The 22,680-nt window shown below is 46.9% G+C and overlaps 1 protein-coding gene across 3 annotated transcripts in view; it reads left to right on the top strand.

Moving 5' to 3' along the window:
• Window positions 1-10,626: 10,626 nt before the first annotated feature.
• The window catches only part of PRKAA1 (protein kinase AMP-activated catalytic subunit alpha 1), a 31,339-nt gene continuing 19,285 nt past the window's right edge, over window positions 10,627-22,680 (top strand). Inside the window, exon 1 of one of the 3 annotated variants that reach the window (XM_036309038.1) lies at window positions 10,627-10,823. In XM_036309038.1, coding sequence (XP_036164931.1) covers window positions 10,697-10,823 — 127 coding nt within the window. In that variant the 5' untranslated portion in view covers window positions 10,627-10,696. The remainder of the gene's footprint in view (window positions 10,824-22,680) is intronic. The other 2 variants (XM_036309040.1, XM_036309039.1) reach the window with 2 other exon arrangements.

Here is a 22,680-nt window from a genome sequence, read left to right as displayed (position 1 = left end):
GTGGTGGCTTGGGAGTAATAACTTTAGTGCTGGGTTTCGATGCTGCTTAGGATGAGAGAGCCAAGTGGAATTCCAGGTTCCTTCAAGCAGACAACACTGGAAGATGTAAAAAATATAGTAAGCCCTAGCTGGATTGGCTCAGTGGATAGAGCGTGTGGACTGAAGGGTCCTGGGTTCAATTCCAGGTCAGGGCACATACAAATAAATTTTTAAAAAAAGAATGTAGTAAGCGGTCTGGCTGGCTTGTCACAGTGGTTGAGCATCGACCTATGAACCAGGAGGTCATGGTTGGATTACTGGTCACGGCACATGGGTGGGTTTTGGGCTGGATCCCCACTGTGGGGGGTGCAGGAGGCAGCCAATCGATGAGACTCATGATAGATGTTCTATCTCTCCCTCTCTGAAATCAATAGAAATACATTTTTTTAAAAATAGTAAGGTAAAGTTATACAGTTTAAGTGGCTTATGGATATTTAACATGTTAAGAGTAAATTAAAACATAAATTTCTTTTAGCAACATTCATTTGCTATAGAGCAGTGGTTCTCAACCTTGGCTGCACATTAGAGTCTGATTCCCAGGTGATTCTAATGTGCAGCCAAGGTTGAGAACCACTGCTATAGGGTAATGACTTTGGGGAGTGGTTGTAAATCCTATACAATAGGGCTTAGAGCAGTGTTGGTGAACCTTTTGAGCTTGGTGTGTCAGCATTCTGAAAAACCCTAACTTAACTCTGGTGCCGTGTCACATGTAGAAATTTTTTGATATTTGCAACCATGGTAAAACAGATATTTTTGATATTTATTTTACATATTTGAATGCCATTTAACAAAAATCAACCAAAAAAATGAGTTCGTGTGTCACCTCTGACACACGTGTCATAGGTTCGCCATCACTGGCTTAGAGTACCAGTGAGATATGAAGGTTAGGGGTCAAATGAATTTTTTAAATATGTTGTGGGTTTTTGGTTTGTTTTTAAAGAGTAAGGGAGAGGGGGAGAGATGACAGTGTCCATGAGAGGAACATCATTGATCCACTGCCTCCTGCATGACCCTACTGGGGATTGAGCCTGCACCCTGGGCATGTTCCCTGACCAGGAATAGAACCGGCTACCTCTTGATTGCTAGGTCATTGCTCAACTGCTGAGCCACACCAGCCCGGCTAGGGGTCATATGAATTCTATTTGAACTCATTCCAGTATCCCAAAATGCTTTAACTCAATCCAGTACCTAACATTGTCAATGGGGTTTAGGTGAAAAACTAAAGCAACCCGCTAGGTGTGTGGAATTGGCCAGGGCCATATGCAAATGCAGTGGATTGAGTAGGAAAGGAACGCCAAGTATAAACTTACTGTAGACTAAAGGCAATGATAGATTGATCCCTGGTAGAACTTTGTTAACCTTCAACTGTGGGTGATCAAGGGTTTTACTGTGTTAAAGTGCTCTGGGATATTGTGCCATGCTTTCCCAGTTTGGTGGCTTATTGCCAGAGTTCGGAAATGAGACAACTTTGTTGGACTGCTGAGTGAGGACAGATTACACAGCACAAGGGTTGTTGGAACAGTCACCATAAAATAGTAAAGTCTGAGGTGCTGTCTAACTTGTAGCTTCTCATTTTAGGGTAGCATCCGTAACCTGGCCTTCAATGGGTTCTGGCGATCTTCATTGCCTCACCAGTTTGGTCTTCACGGTGCTCTAGAATGCTTTCCCGAGACACTAATTACTGCCCTCGCCCTGCTTTTCCCTCAGCTTATATTCACTTGTATAGAAGCCCCTGCTGATGGGAATCTCCATTGGGCTGCCTCCCAATATATGAAATAGTATTTTGGCTTGCTGAACTGAAATCTGACTTGCTCTCCAGACCTTTCTGAAATTTCAGTACTAATGGCTGATTACTGAGTGCTGGAGGGCCTTTAAGATAGGTAGCACTCAGCATGGAGTACATGATGGTAGTTCCCCGAGGCAAGAAAAGCCCTGTTCTAGTAGTGTTAGACTTACCTGGCTTTGCAAATAGATACCGAGCAAATGTGAAAAGTATTTGCTCTCCAAAATGTGTAGTGATTTGAACTCCTGAGTTATTATGTAGAGAAAATAAGTCCTTTAAGGGAAAGATCTTTAAAAAGCTGATAAAACAGGGTATTGGAGAAAGGTCTAGCTTCCTCAAGTTGGGGCAGGTGGTAGAAGTGACTGAGGAGGTAGCAAATATACCAGGTGACAAATGGTATTTCAGAAACAGCCACCTTGGGCAAACTGGAGGAAGAAAGAGTTGGCTGTATATGGTTCAGCCGTCTCAGTAGAGAAGGTGAAGTCAGCGAAAACTGATTATGGTCCCTGTGTCCCAGGGGAGCAGCCCTCAGAAGTAAGCAGCTTCTCCAGGGAGGACAGGCAGGAAGCAGGAGGCCTCAGGGAAGTGCTGTCCAATTAGGGATGGCTCTGGAGAGCTCTGGGAACAGCTCAAGGAGGCGCAGCATGGCACAGTGCTTTTAGGGCTGCAAGGGACTCCTGGTGGTGGAAGCAAACTCCTTTCCTTTGGAGAGGAGACAGCCAAGGCACAGGGTACCTGTTAAAGGTGTACATTTGCTGATAATAAAGATTCAGACAACAGTGAATGTTGTTGGAATGCATTCCTTTAATTAGGACCGTATGGTACAATGAAGAACTAGTTTCGTAGCAAATTTGTCTTCATAATAGAATCCTTACTCATCTATGGCCTGGACATGGAACCTTAGTGCTAATCATACCTTGCAATATATAGAGGTCAAGATACCACTCAAGTCCTAACCGGTTTGGCTCAGTGGATAGAGCGTCGGCCTGCGGACTGAAGGGTCCCAGGTTCGATTCCGGTCAAGGGCATGTGCCTTGGTTGCGGGCACATCCCCAGTAGGGGGTGTGCGGGAGGCAGCTGATCAATGTTTCTCATTGATGATTCTGACTCTCTGTCCCTCTCCCTTCCTCTCTGTAAAAAATCAATAAAATATATTTAAAAAAAAAAAAAAAGATACCACTCAAATAATTTTATCACTGGATTACATTTTTATGAGGTAATAGCAAGCCATTTTCCAGTCATATTGATCAGCAAATCTGCCCTTTCCTGATATCCTCCCTCAAAAAAAAAAAATCTATATGAGGACATATTATGGAATAAAGTCTTCAATAGTTTTACATTTTGAGAACAGTTTTAAATTTTGAATGAATTTTTTCATCAAAGAGACAACTCTTAGACTCTAAATAGATGAACTAATAGACTTAAAGGCAGTATCACATTCTGTCTCATGTTATTTATCATTGTCTTGAGTTTAGACCAGGGGTGGGGAAAGTCCGGCCCATTGGCTGTATAAGGCCTATAAAATCATTTGGTCTGGCCCTGCCTAGGCATTAGGGGGGAGTGAAACTCAAACTGCATAAATCTGACCTGGCCAATACAAGTGTCTGTAAAATGTGCCAAACGAGCAGAGCATTATTTAACAAATACGTGAGCCACAAATGCAAACTGCTTATGTAGTTTTAAATATTCCAGTAGCCACATTTAAAAATGTAAAAAAGTGAAGCTAATTTTAATGTGCTATTTCAACAGTATTTCCAACATATCATTTACTATGTAATCAGTATAAAGAAATTACTGAGATCTTTTACATTCTCTTTCATGTCAGGTCTTCAATACACAGTGTATATTATACACTCAACACATCTCCATTCAAACTAGTAATACTTCAAATGCTCAGTAGCTATATGTGGCTAGTGGTTACTCTCCTGGGTAGCACAAGCCTACACAGTAACAAGTTTATTTTGGGGTTGAGTGGTCATATGGTAAAGTTGTCTTCATCACAAATAATGGTGCATTCACTAAGAATATAGGTACAATCAAAACACAAAAGTTACTAGCTTTTAGGTCAGTTATTAATTGAAACCCAGTGTTTTACCTAAGAAATGGTTGTATCTACCTCAATGTTGATTGTGAAATGTTGCTCTGAGAACAAAATAAGATGGTGCATACAAAGTGCTCAGCATGGTTCCGGGCACTTGGTAAGGGTTTGATAAATGTTAGCAATTATTATCCTATCTAATAAAAGAGAAACATGGTAATTAGCTGTACCTCCGCTACCCTTCCCATGGGCTAATCAGGGTGATATGCAAATTAACTGCCAGCCAAGATGGCGGCTGGCAGCCAGGCAGCTTGAAGCGAACATGAGGCTTGCTTGCTTCAGTGACGGAGGACTCCAACGTTCCCCGCCTGCTGCTGCTAGCCTCTGAGCTTGCAGTTTGAAACATTGTTACAAATATAGAAGCTAAATAAAACCCCAGAAACCTGGTTTCAGCCAGCCGGGATCTCAAAGCTGGAGTTGAAACAGTGTTTAAATTATAGAACCCAAACAAACCAGATACCTGGAGCCAAGCCTCAGAGCTAAAGCTGGCCCAGAATAAAAAAAAAAAAAAAAGAAAGGAGCAGTTGGGAGCTTCAGTCACCCGCCAGCCTGAAAACAGCCCTCAGCCCCTCACCCAGACTGGCCAGGCACCCCAGTGGGGACCCCCACCCTGAAGGGTGTGTGACCAGCTGCAAACAGCCATCATCCCTTCACCCAGGCTGGCCAGGCACCCCAGTGGGGACCCCCACCCTGATCCAGGACACCCTTCAGGGCAAACCAGCCAGCCCCCACCCGTGCACCAGGCCTCTATCCTATATAGTAAAAGGGTAATATGCCTCCCAGCACTGGGATCAGTGGAGCCGCGAGGCCTCCCGGCACCGGAATCAGCATGACAGAGGGCAGCGCCCAAACCCCCTGATCGCCCTGCAGCTCTGTGTGTGACGGAGTGGGACCACAACCTCCCTATCCGCCCTGCTCTGTTCGTGACAGGGGAAGGCGCCCCAACCCCCTGATCGGCCCTGCTCTGTGCCTGATAGGGGAGAGCTCCCCAACCCCCTGATAGTCCTGCGGCTCTGTGTGTGATGGTGCGGCGCCCCAACCCCCTGATTGACCCTGCTCTGTGGGTGATAGAGGGTGGCGCCCCAACCACCCTCCACAGGCCCTGCTCTGTGTGTGATGGGGTAGAGCCATAACCTCCCCATCGGCCCTGCCCTGAGTGTGACAGTGGCGGCGCCCCAACCCCCTGATCCGCCCTGCTCTGGGTGTGACGGGGCGGTGCCCCAACTCCCCTATCGGCCCTACTCTGTGAGTGACAGGGGAGAGCTCCTCAACCCCCTGATCGGCCCTGCTCTGTGCGTGACAGGGTACGGAGCCCCAACCCCCCTGATTGGCCCTGCTCTGTGCGTGACAGGGCGTGGCGCCACAACCTCCCCATCAACCCTGCCTTGAGTGTGACGGGGCGGTGCCCCAACCCCCCAATCGGCCCTACCCTGAGCATGAGTGAGGGTGGCATCGCAACCTCCCGATCCGCCCTGCTCTGTGCATGACAGGGGGAGGCGCCCCAACTCCCCAATCAGCCCTGCTCTGAGCCCGACCAGGGACTGCACCTAGGGATTGGGCCTGCCCTCTGCCACCTGGGAGCAGGCCTAAGCCAGCAGGTCGTTATCTCCCGAGGGGTCCCAGACTGCGAGAGGGCACAGGCTGGGCTGAGGGACCCCCCCTCCCCCCCCCCAGTGCATAAATTTTTGCACCGGGCCTCTAGTCTTATATAATAAAAGCCTAATATGCAAATTGTCCCCTCGGGTGGTCATTCGACCAGTTCAACTGCTTGCTATGATGTGTGCTGACCACCAGGGGTGGCAGCAGAGGCGCTGCTGGCCTCAGAGTGCCCCGATGAGAGTGGGACCAGCCAGGGGAAGGAAGGCCTATTGTGTGAATCTTCGTGTAACGGGCCTCTAGTAAAAAATAAGAATAGACATAAATCTGTGGGACATAATCGCATCCTGAAATAAACCCAAACACATATAATAGAGTGATTTTTAACAAAGATGCCAAGGTAATTCTATGGAGAAAGAAGTCTTTTCAACAAACAGTCCTGAAACAATTAGATAATTGTAGTGTGGGCGTGTGTGTAGGAGGGTAGTGGATGGTGGTAGTGGGGACCCCCACACACCAGTAAGCAATTCTCAGACATCAGTAGGGTGTCCTTTAATTCCAGTCAATTCCCACATTACCTGGAGACAGCATCAAACCCCACAGGTTCAGTCTACAAGATTGCCCTTACGCCCACATCACTGCAGAACCAGCTGCAAACCCACTAGTTATGACCCACTAGTTAAAAACAAGTTCTCAAAAAAAACCAAACAGAAGTTCTCACAATCCCCCTCCTGGGGGCTCTTTCCATGAACTTGATAGAATGGTTCACAGAACTCGGACCAAGATTTAGGAGTCACCTACACTAGTTAACAAGGGACAGTTACCCACAAACTAATTTTAATCACTGTCATTTCCTAGGGAGATTCCAATATAAATTGACTAAAGATATTCTCTAAGTCAGGGGTCCTCAAACTTTTTAAACAGGGGGCCAGTTCACTGTCCCTCAGACCGTTGGAGGGCCGGACTATAGTTTAAAAAAAAAACTATGAACAAATTCCTATGCACACTGCACATATCTTATTTTGAAGTAAAAAAACAAATGTTTTCGGCGGGCCGCATGTGGCCCACGGGCCGTAGTTTGAGGACCCCTGCTCTAAGTGTTCGGTCCTTGGAACCCTTAACTCTGCAAACCGGGGAAATGTCATCCATTATCATTGATCCACTTGTTTGGTGAGGATGCCCAATCTTTGGAGCAATAGACCTGTGTTACAGGCATCTTCCTGGCTATCTTTACCTGAATGTCTCTTAGGTACCCCTTTTAGGGTATCTATCACAATCTAGCAAAGTGCCTAATACCTACCTAGTTATGTTTAATAAATATTGGGTATTATCATGTAAGTACGGCTCAGCTAAGGGAATATTAGGCTGCATTAACAGCAGTGGAGTGCTCAGAATGTGTAGTTCTGGTCGCCATGTTTAGAGGTGGACATTGAGGAGGTGTAATGTCCACCGGTCAGTGTCAGGTGCACTAACACCGAGACGTCCTTAGGAAGAAAAGGCTGAGTGCTCAGCTCCCTAGGAACCTCTGAGGGGCTACAGAGGAAGCAGCTGACAGTGCCTGCTGAGACCCGAGGTCTCCGCCAGCGTTGGGTCACTGGTATGTCTTCATCAGCGCCGACAATTTGCTTTGCTAGGGGCAGAGTTACAACTGAAGCGTCTGGAAACGGTAGAAGCCACAGTCTGTCTACCTTATCTTTGTCTCTACACCAGAAGATGCTGAACATGAGTATTATCTATTCTGGGGGGAGAGGGGGTTCAGAGAACTGCCATCCGAGATTAGGAGCTCCTCCAGAGCAGGGAACATGACCCTCATTCCCTGTCTATCCACAGTGTCTGTGGGCAGGTGTCAGGTGCCTGAAGAAAAGGAGAGAGCGAAGGTTTGGGGAACAGATCAATGGGAGAATGAAAGGAAGGGAGAGTGGAAGAAAACGTGACAATTTTTTTACAAAAAGGAATGAAGGAAAGAGAAAAGTAAATAAGGCTTATTACTTCCTTAGAAACTATAAATTGGATTCAGTTTTTAATGGTACAAAATAAAACAGCAGTAAAAGCTGCTTAGGCTAGACTGGGAGACTGGACAGGATGACTTCTAATCAATTCAATTATTTGATCTATGAGTTTAGGTTTAATTTCTCCAACAATGCTTTTGAGTGCATAGTGGCATTTAATAAATACTTATTAAGTAGAATTATAGACCAAAATAACGCCAAAGGGCCCAGCCAGTGTTGCTCAGTGGATTGATCGCTGTCCCATGCACTGAAAGGTTGCTGGTTCGATTCCCGGTCAGTGCACAGGCCAGGATTTTGAATTTCAGGGCTCAATCCCAGCCAGGGGCATGCATCGATGTTCCATCCCTCTCTCCCTCTCCTCTCTCTCTAAAATAAATAAAAGCATATTTTAAAATAACACCAAAGTGGAAGCAAACTGTTTCCACTAAAAATAAGTTTGTATTACTTTCCTTTTCCCCCCTGTAATTTTGTAACATACTTTTAAAAAAAAAATTCTTTATTGTTGAAAGTATTACATATGTCCCCCTTTCCCCTCTTACTTTCTTTTTTTTTTTTTAAATATATTTTATTTATTTTTTACAGAGAGGAAGGGAGAGAGATAGAGAGTTAGAAACATCGATGAGAGAGAAACATGAATCAGCTGCCTCCTGCACACCTCCTAGTGGGGATGTGCCCGCAACCAAGGTACATGCCCTTGACCGGAATCGAACCTGGGACCTTTCAGTCCACAGGCCGACGCTCTATCCACTGAGCCAAACCGGTTACGGCCCTCTTACTTTCTTAATTGGGTCTTTATAGTTTCAAGAAGAGACTGGCAGTGGGTTTGCAAAATTCCGCTTTGGTTTGTTCCCTGGTAAGATGCTCTGTGGCTTGGTTGGCACTGTACACAGCTGAGGTAACTTGTGATTTTTTTTTCTTTTAAAGAAATAAACTTGCTGGGCTAAATTCTAGACATGATACACATTTAAAGTATTTTAAGATGCTATTTCGGGGGTGGGGAAATTAAAGTGTTTTTTGTTTGTTCGTTTTTTCTCTAAGAGAATCTAGAGCTCTTTTTACTTAGTGGAGATCCAAAAAGCTTTGAGCTGCAGAAACAAGGCAAACCACGGAAGGTGAAGAAATCAGCAAAAATCACAACAGTAACCACTGCCCCACCCCCCAATATCTCAGTAATCAAAGATTTCTCAACTTTTTGGCCCTTTAAAATAGGAGCAGTCCATAATAAAGCGGGAAGGGGTGATCTCTCCAAGGCTAGCTGTACCTGCTCTCCGCTTAGCCGATGTAATTCTAAGCTCAAAGGCTTTTGTGCCCCCACCGCTACCTTGCTGGAAACAAAACAGTGCTCCGCGCGTGCCACTTTGCCTTCCTAAACAAGGAGCATAGAAAAATCAGGACAGTTTGGTAACTTTCACCCGAAGAAAATAACGTTTTTAGTCTTTTCCTTTTTAAATATTATTTTCATGAAGAGTCCAACTCTTTGCCCATTGACACTGGCCCAAACGCTATGACACTGCAAAACTGAGATCATATAAACAGTGTTGTTGTTTTTTACACTTGATTTTGCCCAAGCTGGAGAAACATAATTGAGTAATAGACGCACTTACCATTTTTTTTTTTTTTACAAATAATGTGTATTTATTAAAAATGAGTATACTTCCTCTACTTCCCCTGTGATATGGCATGATCCCATTTGTATAGGAGATAGTCTACATCTTACTCCCTCCAAGTACAATAAATATTTGTCCGTTCCTGTTCCGCTTCCTGTTGGGACCTCTGAAGAGGACAGTCGCCAGGCTGGTGGCCAGGATGTTGCACTCAGTGGTTCAGAGGCCCCCAGGCAGGCTACATACTGTGACCAAAGGTGTGGGGTGTCTCTTCTGATCAGATAGGACCTGTCATAAAGTTACCAAGTCAAGAATTCCAGAAAAAGTGTTTCACCCTTCACCTGCAGACCATGAAACATATGGTGGGATCCTCTAAACTGCATAGCATGACCAGAATAAAAAGTACAAAAAGACGTCCATGTTGGGGAAAAGATGTAATAAAGATGCCTGGGTTAGAAAGAGTGCCTACTCCTCAATTCCCAGGAACATCCCTCTGGCGAAGGCAACAGTGAGAGAGGTTACACATTAAGCACCAAGCCCCCCAGGTGGTCGCAAGGAGCAGGTCAGGGCTCACCTGTCCCGCGAGCACTGGGGAGTGAGTGCAGTGGCATGTGAGCCCCCCGGGCCAGGAAGCAATGCAGTCCTAACGCCACAGCTGTTTCCGACTAAAACGTGCACATCATTTTTTGTTAAAGACGGTGAGAAAGTGTCCTCACTGAAACAGCATATTTTAAATGCTAGTCATTTCTACTGACTGAAAACAAATTGTCGACTGATCTGATGCACGCAACCCTAAGTCTTGTTTTCCGTTCAGTGAAAGCCTACATTTGACGGGTCATCTAAAACATGAATTCCTAGACCTCAGAAGGTCGGGGTGATCAACACCCAGGCCTGGAACACAAATACAGCCCCTCATCCCCCTCCCCGCCTGGCCCTTCCCGCAGAGCGGCTTGCAGGAGGGATGTCTGGAAGCGGTCCGGGGGGAGGCCGACCCACACGCTCCCCGGGCTGTCGCGGTGCCCAGGAGCACTCCCTGGCCCAAAGTCAAACCCGAGCGGCGGGGGCGGGGTGGAGTAACTCCCTCCCCGCAGCAAGTGACGAGCCCCGGGGGGCTCCGGGCTCCACCCGCGCGGGGAGCGTGCGAGGTGAGGAGGCGGCGGCCGGGCGGCGTCCCAGCCGCGTTTCAGTTCAGACGGCGCTGCGACCGCGCGCGTGTGTGCGCTCCCGGGCGCGCTCGCACCGGACCGCCGTCCCCGCCGCCGGCGATCGCCGGGGGCCCCGCGGCGGGCGCGGGCTCAGGCTCGGCGGGAGGGGCCGCCCGCGAGAGGCCGCCCTGCCCGGCGGCCGGCGAGCCCTCCCGCGCGCAGGTGGGGGGCGCGGGCGGAGGGCGGAGGGCGCGGGGCCGGCGCGCGGGGACCGCCCGGCCCGCCAGGGGGAGCGTCGGCGCCGACGGCGGCGGGGCGGCGGCGGGCGGCGCTGGGCGGTGGCTGCGGCGGGCTCCCTCCCGCGTCCCCACCCTCCTCCCGTCCGCCCGGGCTGCCCGCCCCCTCCGCCCCCTGCCGGCGCCATGCGCAGGCTCAGTTCCTGGAGAAAGATGGCGACAGCCGAGAAGCAGAAACACGACGGGAGGGTGAAGATCGGCCACTACATCCTGGGGGACACGCTGGGCGTGGGCACCTTCGGCAAAGTGAAGGGTGAGGACCCGGGGCGAGGCGGGGCCCCGGGCGGGCCGGGCCGCCGGGCTGCTGGCTCCGCTGCATCCCCCGCCCCGCGATGCCCGGCTCCTGCTCGCCGTGCGTCCGGCGGGAGCGGGGCCCGAGGCGGCGGGACTGCGGCGCGGCCAGCGGGCCGGGCGGGGCGGGTGGGGCCGGTCGCCATGGCGACGGCGCCGCGGCCGGGCGGGTGCGCGCGGGGGGCGGCGGTGCCCGGGTCCCCAGGGGGGCGCGGCCGCGGCGCGGGTCCGGGCGCGGAGCCCCGGGAGGCGGCCCCTCTCTCCGGCCGCGCTCCCTGGGCTCGGGGCCAGCCCATCGCGCCGCGGGCAGCCCTCGGCATTGTCCGCATTTCCGTCCTCTCCGGGCGGCTGGCGACCTACCTGCTCTGGCCGGTTCCCAAGTGTGAGGCGTGTTCCTGCCCCAGTCGGGGTGCGTTGGGGGTGGCTTACAGAATTGAAACAGACAGACAGGCCATCTGGTCGGAAAGGACGAGGAGCCAGTGAATAATGAACTGGTCCTGCATTTGCGATGCACGGTTTCTGTTCTGAGTGCAGACTCCATGCCTCCAGGGTTCCCGCAGGACCAGGTCCGCAGTCTCTGTGCCAAACCTGGTAGGTGGTGCGGGTGTGGCGTCCAGATCGGACTTGCTAGTTCATTCATGCAGCTCCTTTCCATTCATTTGCACGGGGCCTTTACATTTTAATAAGCAATTTAGTGCGCATCCTTAGAAAACAGTTTTTAAAATGAAAAGTGTGGACTCTCTTTCCCATGTCTTTCAGCACAGTGTTCTGGAAATAGGAACTTGCTCTCCAGCCCACCAGTTCTGGCACAAGAAGTTTAATTGCAAACTTTGTGCGGCATAATTTCTTTTTTTTTTTTTCCATTAAGACATTTGACTGTGTTATGAGGGATGCAGAGGAAAATAGTATGAAACGGATACTAATTCATGCATTGGCTTTGGATAAGTAATAGCCTATGACTTGCATATCAAGATTTGACTTGAAAGAAAGAAAAAGTTTGTGAAAGTCTGTAGAGCACATGAACTAACCACGTCTTGCTCTCCCAGAGCTAAATAAACATTTTCTGATTTTATCTAGGGATGGAAGAGGAGAACCCTTCCTTCTCTTGCCCTTTCTGAGTCATAGAACTGGAAAAGTGCTGTGTAGCCCACAGGGAACCAGCTGCCTAAACCTTCTTATGAGAATCAGCAAGGCCAACAATGTAAGAAAGTAAGAAGCAAATGCCAGGCTAGGGTGATAGCGGCCGGTAGGGTGGGTCTGCGTTCTGTCAGTGAGGCGGTCCTGTGCCCTTGACGTTATCTATACATTTTGGCTGTGCTGTCTCTTGTTAGCAATTGCAAACTGACTAGAGTTTACAAGTATCGCTCAGAAATGCTCATTAGTGACCCCCAAGTAGTGATGACAATAGGGTTGTCCCACCTCCCCCACGTCCTGCTTGGGATGCTCATCATTCTCCTAATATAGACCCGAGCAGTCAGGCCCCCCCGTTAATTTGCTAGGAGGCTTTGGCATGGCAGACAGGAAAGCCAGAGGAAATCTTTCGTTTTCCGGATTTGTTCTGTGATGTGTGCCATGTTGTGTGCCATGAGCAGCAGTGGCTGCTGTTCCTTAACCTTCACCCCTCCCCATGTGCCTCACACTGTCAAAGTCAACAGCATCCAATAAGTCAGCAACGTCACAAAACATAGAAAGGCCACTATTAGCCGAGGGAACGTAGGTTTTAGAGGTATGGTTCAGTTTGTTCATAAATACAGTAGTCGATGTTGGTCAGAATCCTCAACCAGTGCATTTTTTTTTTAATCCTCACCAGAGGACATGTTTACTGACTTTATAGGGAGAGGAGGGGTGAGAGAGCGAGAGAAAGGAAAACAAACATTGGAGTGAGAAACATTCATCCGTTGCCTTTCGTAGGGGCCCCAATGGGGACCGAAACCACAACCTAGGTATGTACCCTGACCTGGAATTGAACCCATGACAGTGTTCTAACCAACTGAGCCCCCTGGCCAGGGCTCAGCCGGTACATGTTAAAGTTGTTCAACAGTTGGGATGCTTTTTATCCCAAGTCATGGAAACTCCAACTCCCCTTAGCCAAGGACATCTTTGCCTGTAGTGCTCTCTCCAGAGAAAGTGCTAGCATACCTGTCATGAATCTCGTTGGCTCATCCAGTCCCTCAGGCCAGGAATACCATGTGCCAACTGGCTTAGGCTGTGTTCCTGAGTAGGCACTAGCAGGGGAGATGGAATTACCCTTGGAGGGAGATGGCCACTCTTGGATGTGTGTGTGTGTGTGTGTGTGTGTGTGTGTGTGTGTAGGGGTGGGGAGGGGAATCTTATGAAGTGCTTGGATAGTGTTGGGGAACAGGGAGGTAGCTACACAGAAGTGGGTATTGGGAGAAAATGGGATATAGCTGCTCAGTGGGCAGGCAAAGATAGCTACTCTAGAGGTGACGTTGGTAACTTACACTAGCTTTAATTTGGCAAGAATTCTTAGGAATCATATTAGCCATACATAGGGTGTCCCAAAAAATGTACACACACTCATTTCTGTAGATTCTTTTAAATTTTGAAAATGAACAGTATGTTAATAAACACTGACTTATAATCATTCAAAGTATATACATTTTTGGGGGACATCTTGTATTTCAGTGGAGACAATTTGGAGTAGATAGAGCTTTTAAAGTTAGTTAAACGCATTGGTAAATTTAACCTAGGAAAGGAACCTAATTTTTCTGATATGCAGAAAAATTTCCAATATCATATTCCATGCTTAGATGAAATTTAATTTTGGGGAAGGAGGGGACCTGTAAATTTATAGTGATTATTTTGTTTCCTAATAAAAGATAAAAAACTTCATGGTAACATTTTGAGGGGGCAATTTAAACAGACAACAGGGTTAATTTGGAAATATGCTTGAATTATCTTTTGTTACTTACAAGGTTTTTCTTTTTTTCCTGGCTGTTAAGGTGTTAGTCTAAGGTGTTAGTCTCCACTCCCTTGCTGGTCCACTGTCCTTCCCTCCCAGGTAGAATAATTATAAAAGCATGAATGAACGAAGAGTCATGTGACTGTTGCTTAATAAAACGGGCAGTTTTTGTTAGTTTTCCAAGAGAAGGCTGCCTTTTTAGTGGGCTGGGTGTGTCTTTGGCAAATGAGTTGTTTATACATAGAATCTATTAAGTTGGCAAGTATTTCTACATAAAACTGCAATTTCAGGTTAATAGGTGACTGTTCTCTTTGTGAATGAATCATAGTGGAACTTATTTAAACATTTCTTTAAGTGAAAAATCTTATGTATGAACAAGAGCTATATATATTAGCATGGATGAGTCACAAATATGTAAGACTAGGTCACTAAAGCAGAAGTAGAAGATGTGCACTCATTTATATAAATTTTAAAATTAAATTCTAGAAATTTATCCTATAGTTGCACTCATGTGTGAAATAATGAGTTATTTATTGCCATATTTTTTGTAAATGCAAAAGATTGGAAGTAAGTTCTAATAGGACAAAAGTTATGGTTTATCCATACAGTGATATGCCTTGCAAACATGAAAAAAAAAAAAAAAAAAAGCAAGAGACTTTATGCAATTTAGGGAACAATTTTCAAGGTGCAGTTTTAAGAGGAAAAATAAGGGGATAGTAGAACAATGTGTATAATATACCTACCATCTATCTATCTATATAAAAGCCTAAGCAACCGTCTGACTGGTAGCTATGACACGCAATGACCACCAGGGAGCAGATGCTCAACGCAGGAGCTGCTGAACTACAATGACTTGGCAGCTGCAGTTCTTGGGTGACACACCCGGAATCAGAGAGGAGGGAGCCCAATTCTGGGGTGCATCACCCAAGAACCACCCTTTCGCAATCCAGGACCCCTCAGGGGATGTCGAAGAGCCCGTTTCGGCCCGATCCCTGCAGGCCAGGCCAAGGGACCCCACCGGTGCCTGAATCTGTGCACCGGGCCTCTAGTCCTAATATATAAAGAGCCAGGGTCCATCATGACCTAAACGTCCGGACGGACGACCAAACACCAGGCTAGGGTCTCGGCCTGTGCAGTGGAAGTCAGTCCTGGGTCCTGGCCACTTGCGGTGTGGTGGCGGGAGGGAGCTGTGGGAACAGAGCCATGCTGTGATCGAACTGGCCTCTTGGTCCCTCCCCCGCAGCCCGCAGATGCCGGGGAACCAGAGCCATGCTGCAGTGGGGTCCCGGATTGTGAGAGCGTGCAGGCTGAGCTGAGAGAACACCCCCCCCTCCACCCCCCCGCCCCTGAGTGCACGAATTTTTATGCACCAGGCCTCTAGTTTATATATAGGGTGTCCGAAAATTCACACAAGATTTGAATTTTGCGTGAGCATTAACAACAATAACAACAAAAAATAAAAGCCTAATTTTACTTGGTTTATTGAATCAGATTCTAATATCTGTTGCCCTTTGATTTCAATCCCTTCAATTTTTTTTTTTAAATATATTTTATTGATTTTTTACAGAGAGGAAGGGAGAGGGATAGAGAGTTAGAATCGATGAGAGAGAAACATTGATCAGCTGCCTCCTGCACACCTCCTACTGGGGATGTGCCCGCAACCAAGGTACATGCCCTTGACCGGAATCGAACCTGGGACCTTTCAGTCTGCAGGCCAACGCTCTATCCACTAAGCCAAACCGGTTAGGACAATCCCTTCAATTTGATAAGCATTACCAAGTAGCAATTATGGCCCAGGAGCAGGGACAGTGAAGACCACGGCTTTGCGTATGTGCCAGCAAAGCCGTGGAGGCCATTTACCTGATGTGCTATTCCATACATAACCCTATACTGTATACTTTATGAATCAATAAAAAATTTACACTTTTAAACTATAAACCTGTATTTTCTATCAAAATTACTCCTTGCGTGAATTTTGGGACACCCTATATGAAAAGCAGGGCAAGTATTTGCTTATGTATAAAGTATCTTTTAAAGATGCACATGAAACTGCTACATTAGTTACCCAGGGAGGGGAACTAGGTAGTAGGAGACATTTCACGGTGTATCCTTTTGTACTTTTGAATTGTGTGCTGTAGGTATTGTGTGTTCAAAACATTATTCAAAATTAAATTTGCAAGGTAAGCATAGGAAGACGATGCTGCTATATTGTCTATGGATTCATACTTGTGGGAAAGACAAACACCACATTCAAGATAGTGGTTATCTCTGGGGAGAGAGGAAGGAGAAAGACCTGTGAGGAGTCGTACTGGACTTCACTTGCACTGTTGTACTGCTTAAGCTTGTGGTGGGTGAGACATGGATATTTGGTATGCCTCTTGGGATGTCTGAAGTGTTTCATTCAAAGGTAGCTTTCTCACCCTGGCTGGGTGGCTCAGTTGGTTAGAACATCAACCATACACCAAGAAGGCTGCAGGTTCGAGGTTGGGGCACATACGGGAGGCAACTAATCAACGTTTCTTACATCGGTGTCTCTCTCTCTCTCTCTCTCTCTCTCTCTCTCTCTCTCTCTCTCAAATCAGTGAACATATCCTCAGGTGAGTATTGAAAAAATAAAGGTAGCTACCCTGGCTGGTTTGGCTCAGTGGATAGAGCGTCGGCCTGTGGACTGAAGGGTCCCAGGTTCGATTCCGCCCAAGGGCACATGCCTGAGTTGCGGGCTCGATCCCCAGTAGGGGGTGTGCAGGAGGCAGCCGATCAATGATTCTCTCTCATCATTGATGTTTCTATCTCTCCTCCCTTCCTCTCTGAAATCAATAACGAAATATATTTTTAAAAAGTTAAAAAAATAAATAAAGGTAGCTTTCTGAAATTTTCGCCTATAGCTTTTAAAGTTTACCCCTCTCCAGGATTTTTATTTTTTGATAATATTTTTAGAAGTGAGATTTTTTATTCTTTTAATTTTAGAGTGGGGATGAAATCGTTAGGTGATTAGAATATCTTCAGTAGATATTTCTAACTTTGTGGGTGGTATCTCTTTCCTAGTTAAGATCCTCTCTTTCAAAGTATGATCCTGTGTCACTTCAGAATTACATATCTGATTAGAAGAGCATTTGTTGCAATGCTCCACAGTTAGACAAAGTTCCCTTAGAGAGCAAGAACAGGTTGTTAGCTCATATTTAGTTGACTAATCTGTTCTGTGAGGAAGATGTGAATTCTGGTAACGTTAGCTGTGAATGATATGCAAGTCTTCCATTTTTTTCAAAAGCAACACCTCGGCGCTACTGTAAAACGGTGAGAGCCTGAAGAGTAGCATTTTGCGCTTTGGAAAAAGGGGACATCTCTTAGTAACACATACCCTGACGAGGCCCATGTATGACATTCATCGATTTTGGAGCAGCAGTTAAGCAACTGAGCTTAGTCAGTGGAGAATCTTTAGACGACTCTGGAGAAAACTAGGTTTCTTGTGAGGCTAAATGTGACAATGTGTGTTTCCTAAGCTATAGGACACTCTAGTTTTAGAAGTATTATGCTACTGGCATTCTAATATTGAAGTATTTTGGTAACTGGGTTCAAGGCAAATACTTCTGTTCCTATATGTAAGGAAAATACACAGGTAGTCATCCGATGGCCTTAAATTGCCAAGATTTGCTGGGAGGAGAAGGATGGTTAGTGGGGACACTGCCTTCTCTGATAGAGGAAATACTTTAGAGTCATAAGTGTTGGGACATTATTTGAAAACCTCGGAAGGAAAAACCTATGTCCAGTTAAGACTGGGAAATGCCAAGTTAAACACACTTCATAGGTTTCTTTACTAAAGGGCTTTTCAGAGCCTTTGCATTGTTAATATGCATAATGAGTTTCTTTTTTTTTAAATTCTTTGTTAGTTAAGGTATTACAAATGTGTCCTCATCTCCCCCATTAAACCCCCCGCCCCCCACACTCATGCTCTCACCCCCCTGTTGTCCATGTCCATTGGTTAGGCTTATAGACATACATACAAGTCCTTTGGTTGATCTCTTCCCCTTGCCCCCTCCCTCCCCTACTTTCCCTCTGGGGGAGTTTCTTTTTTTTTTTTTAAATCATATGAGAACATCTGATTTTTTTTTTTTTAAATATATTTTATTGATTTTTTACAGAGAGGAAGGGAGAGAGATAGAGAGTTAGAAACATCGATGAGAGAGGACCATCGATCAGCTGCCTCCTGCACATCTCCTACTGGGGATGTGCCCGCAACCCAGGTACATGCCCTTGACCGGAATCGAACCTGGGACCTTTCAGTCCGCAAGCCGACGCTCTATCCACTGAGCCAAACCGGTTTCGGCGAGAACATCTGATTTTTAAAAAAAGATTTATTGATTGATTTTAGAGAGAGAGAGGGCGGGAGGGAAAGAGAAACATCAATTTGTTGTTCCACTTACTTGTGCATTCATTGGTTGCTGCTTGAATGTGCCCTGACCAGAGATTGAACCTGCAACCTTGGCATATCGAGATGATGTGCTAACCACCTGAGCTACCCGGAGAGAGTTTTGAAAAGGGAGAATAGACTTTCTGGAGTATGAAATCTTTTTCTGTGGAGAGTCTCCAGTCCTAGTGTTTTGTAGAGCATATTTTATAACATCTGTTATACTGATCTTAGTTTTATGATTTTTCCAGTCCATAGAAAATTAGAATCCCTAATTAGAGCATTGGAAGGGGGCTGTAAGAGTGGGCTCTTGATAGTCCGTGAAGGATGAGACACGACTTCAAAAAGCAGAAAACCTCAGGAGCTGGAACGTACAGTCTGGGAGCAAGAAGGCCTGTCCTTTGAACAGCATGGAGGGACCTGGAGAGCATTGTGCTAAGTGAAATAAGCCAGTCAGAGGACGACAGGTACCCTATGATTTCACTCAGATGTGGAATCTAATGAACACACTGAACTTCCAAGCTAAATAGAGACAGACTCATAGATAGAGGGCAGGCAGACGGCTCTGGTTGGGGGTGTTGAGGGTGTCGGAGGGACTGAGAAAAAAGAGAGAGAGAGAGCTCATGGACATGGACAACAGGGTGGTGAGTGTGGGGTGGAGGGGGCTGGGTGAGGTGGTAGAGGGCATAGAGGGGATAAAAGGTGATGGGGAAAAAAGTCCTATCTGGCCAGGTAACTCCTGCGGACGTCACTGAGGGCACAGGGAGTGACTGATGTCCTCACACGCCGACCGTCTGCCTGGTTCCTAGACCTGTACAGGGCGCTCCACTGAAGAGTACGGAAGCACGTGCAGTAGCTCAGAAAACCTGTTTTCAAAAGAGATTACTTCTGTTAGCTTGTTCATGTTATTGGTGAATATCGTTCTAGAAAATTGACTTATAAACTGATAAACTAATTGTATCAGTTTCCCAGGGCTGTAGTGACAACGTGCCACAAACCGGGCAGCTTAAAACAACAAAGGTATAAGGTATTCTTCACAGTTCCGGAGGCCAGAAGCCCAGAAGCAAGGGGTAGGAGGGCCACAGCTCTTTTGAAAGTGGGGTGGGGGTGGGGTCGGGGGCGGGGGTGGGAGGGTGAAGGGGGTGCTTGTCCCTTGCCTCCTCCAGCTTCTGGTGGCTGCTGGCCTTCCTCGGCAGCAAGGCTATAATCGCTGCCTCACATGGCGCCACCTGTATGTGTGAGTTGGTGTGTTGTTTCTTTCTGAGTCCTTTTCTTATAGGACACCAGACACTAGATCTAGAGTTCACTAATGACATCTGCAAAGACTCTATTTCCAAATAAGATGACTTGCTGAGGTTCCAGGCGGACTTGAATTTGGGGAGGAGGAATACTGTTTAACCCACTACAACTACACTTGCATTATATTTTATGTGCCTATAGTTTTATGCCCTTCATTTGTCCTTAATGATACCGTAATTTTTTTAATGACTTTTAAATTGGTGTGATAGAATAAATAAAATATCTTCTTGGCATCTTGTCTTAAAACATTGAAATTGACATAAGACAGGTTTTTGGTAGACTGGATTCATTTTTCTATACAGGAAAAGGTCACAGTAGCAGTGCCTGGCATATGGTAGTTGCAGTCATTCATTAACTATTTCTTTTTCTTTTTTTTTAAATATATAGTTTATTGATTTTTTACAGAGAGGAAGGGAGAGGGATAGAGAGTTAGAAACATCGATGGGAGAGAAACATCAATCAGCTGCCTCCTGCACACCTCCTACTGGGGATGTGCCTGCAACCAAGGTACATGCCCTTGACCGGAATCGAACCTGGGACCCTCTAGTCCGCAGGCCAATGCTCTATCCACTGAGCCAAACCGGTTAGGGCTCATTAACTATTTCTTAAATGAACAAATGAATGTTTAGAATAATTATTACTCAGTCTATTCTTTTTAAAACTATAAGACTATAAATTAAGGAGTCCTCTGATATCTTAATTTCTACTATTTGTGTTTTATTAAAAGGGTATGTATATATTATTATACCAAGTAATGTCCATTTGAGGATTTTTTTTTTTTAATTTATCACTTTTCACTTAATCATTTTTGGAAAACGCACAACATTTTGATACACACTTGGGTTCATGCTTTGGTTTTGCAAGCCAGTAGCTGTGTCATTTCATCTTCCTGTGCTGCGTTAGCTGTGAAGTGTTGCTAATAACACAGATTGTCCAGGGTTGGTGAGAGTGTCAGTATATCCGGTACAAAGTGGGGATGCCATGAATATTAGCTAGTAAATTGTATACCTAAATTACTTTACATATTAAGTCGATTTATATTTTTAAACATAGTGTCCATTTACAGAATCTGATTTACACTGAAGCCAGATGAGCCTGTTTTTTTGCCTCTGTGCTCTTCTGTGACCGAGCCAAGGTCCCTGTAGTTTTCAGGTGGTGGGCGAAGTCCCCGTCAGGGACGTGGTGCTATGCGAATACAGTAAACCCTCGACTTAATGGACAAAATTTCCGGTCCATATGTCATATGTGAAAATTAACACCCTCTTAATTTTAAAACGCTTTTAACCAAGATTTGCTTCCAATTAAATTAACAGGTGCAGTGATACTCCCCAGTTACTCATGAGTTGAATTTTACTTGGTTCCCTAGTCCCTTCCCTCTAATTATTGCTAATTTCTTTCTTATTTTCTGGTGTGTGTTACATAAATGTTTCTGTTACGTTTCTGCTACAACTTACTGCTTTCGAAATGTTTTTTTTTTTCTGTTGCAAGAGCCGTATTGCTCTGCTCTTATTTCATAACTTCTGCATTCTCTTAACTATCGCTCTGAAATAGTTAATGATTTGTCCATTTCTGGGGTGATCTTCATGTGTATTCTCCTCTCCCCCCACCCTTTATCCTTTTGCACTCTAATTTTTTTAATGTATTTCTTTACCTTGCCGTTACTTTGGTCGCCTTCAGCGGCGAGGACGGTCCCAGGAGCCCAGGTCGCTTTGGGTCGGGACTTTTCCCTGGCGCATTAGCTGGCACCGGTGGCTGCTCCGTGCGTGATGCCAGCGGAAGGAGTTTGAGGCGCTTTGGCTGTCCTCTTGCAGCGCCTTGTTTAATGACAGAAAACTAAGTGTGGGGTTGGGATAAGCCCGGCTGTTTCCTTAAACGACATTGAGCAGGGGGTGATGTAAGAGGCTGGTTGGCTTGTGATAAGGGCCAGACTGAAGTGGGTTCTGCGTTAATATCCTTTCCAGCTCTCAGTCGGCCAGTGTTCCCAGCGTGTGCCTGTTTCCAGTCTGTGTCAGCTGTGCCGTTACTGGGGCAGGTTCCTGGTCAGCAGGGGAGGGGGTGGGGAGTCTGTAGCTGAGACAGATGAGATTCCTTCTTCAGGTATAATGAACGCCTCCCGAGAGCCGTACCAGAAATGAGAGTGTGCTGGACCTGGGGGTTCCTGTCAGCGGTGCCTGGCGGGCTCTTCCTCGCTCGCTCGGCATGCTTTCATGAGGTTTTGGGGGAAGCGCAGCCAGTGCCGCCTGCGACGCCGTCCTTCAGGAGCTGCTGTCACCCCGTAGCCAGGGTGGCTCTGAGATTGGTTGGGCTATATAAAGGGTGGTTAAATGTAGAGACTCCTTTTGCATTGTGGTGATTCTGAAATGGCATTTTACCTCCTCACCCCGCGCTAATCCTCTGGGGGACAGCGGGCCGCGCTCCTCGCACGGCGGCTCCTGCTGGGGGGTCTCACTGCAGAGGCTTTGGGGAGGCTACAGGGTCGCGCAGCACGGACGCTGAACTCGGGCGGGCTTTTCTCCCTCGTGAACTATCAGTATAACCCGACCTGCGTTTTATATTAATAATGAAAACATTTAAGCAGACAGCTTTCACATTTCAATACACTGAGGACTGCCCGTCCCTCGTTCTGGCCTCCCAGTTGCAGGGGCCGTGGGGGCGGAGGAGCGCCTCACTCGCGGTCCGGGTTAGCCTGGCGGGGACGATGCCGACCTGTAGAAAACCATGGGACCCCGTGATCTGTACGGCTCTCCCGCGTGGGTTTGTTTGTTCTTGAATCCTCACCCGAGGAGATGTTTCATTGATTTGAGAGAGAGGAGGGGAGAGAGAGACAGACAGACAGACAGACAGACGTCGATGTGAGAGAGAAACATTGGTTGCCTTCTCATAAGAGCCCAACCAGGGATCAAACCCGAAACCTTTCGGTGTGTAGGGCGAGAGGACGGTCCAACCAACTGACCCGCACCAACAGGCTCCCTCGTGTTTCTACACGTGTGTGTGTGTACAGCTGGTTTCAGAGGGGAAGGGAAGGGGAGAAAGAGAAAACATCAGTGATGAGAGTCATTGCTTGGCTGCCTCCTGCGCGCCCCTCCTGGGGATCGAGCCCAAACTGGGCATGTGCCCTGACTGGGAATTGAGCTGTGGCTTCCGGTTCATAGGTGGGCCCTTGGGGGTTTTAAAGGATAATGAGGCTCAGCT

This window comes from Myotis myotis, unplaced genomic scaffold, assembly GCF_014108235.1.
Source record: "Myotis myotis isolate mMyoMyo1 unplaced genomic scaffold, mMyoMyo1.p scaffold_m19_p_5, whole genome shotgun sequence".
Lineage (NCBI taxonomy): Eukaryota > Metazoa > Chordata > Mammalia > Chiroptera > Vespertilionidae > Myotis > Myotis myotis.
Note: the sequence above shows the minus strand (reverse complement) of the source record. Positions and strands in the feature narration are given on the sequence as shown.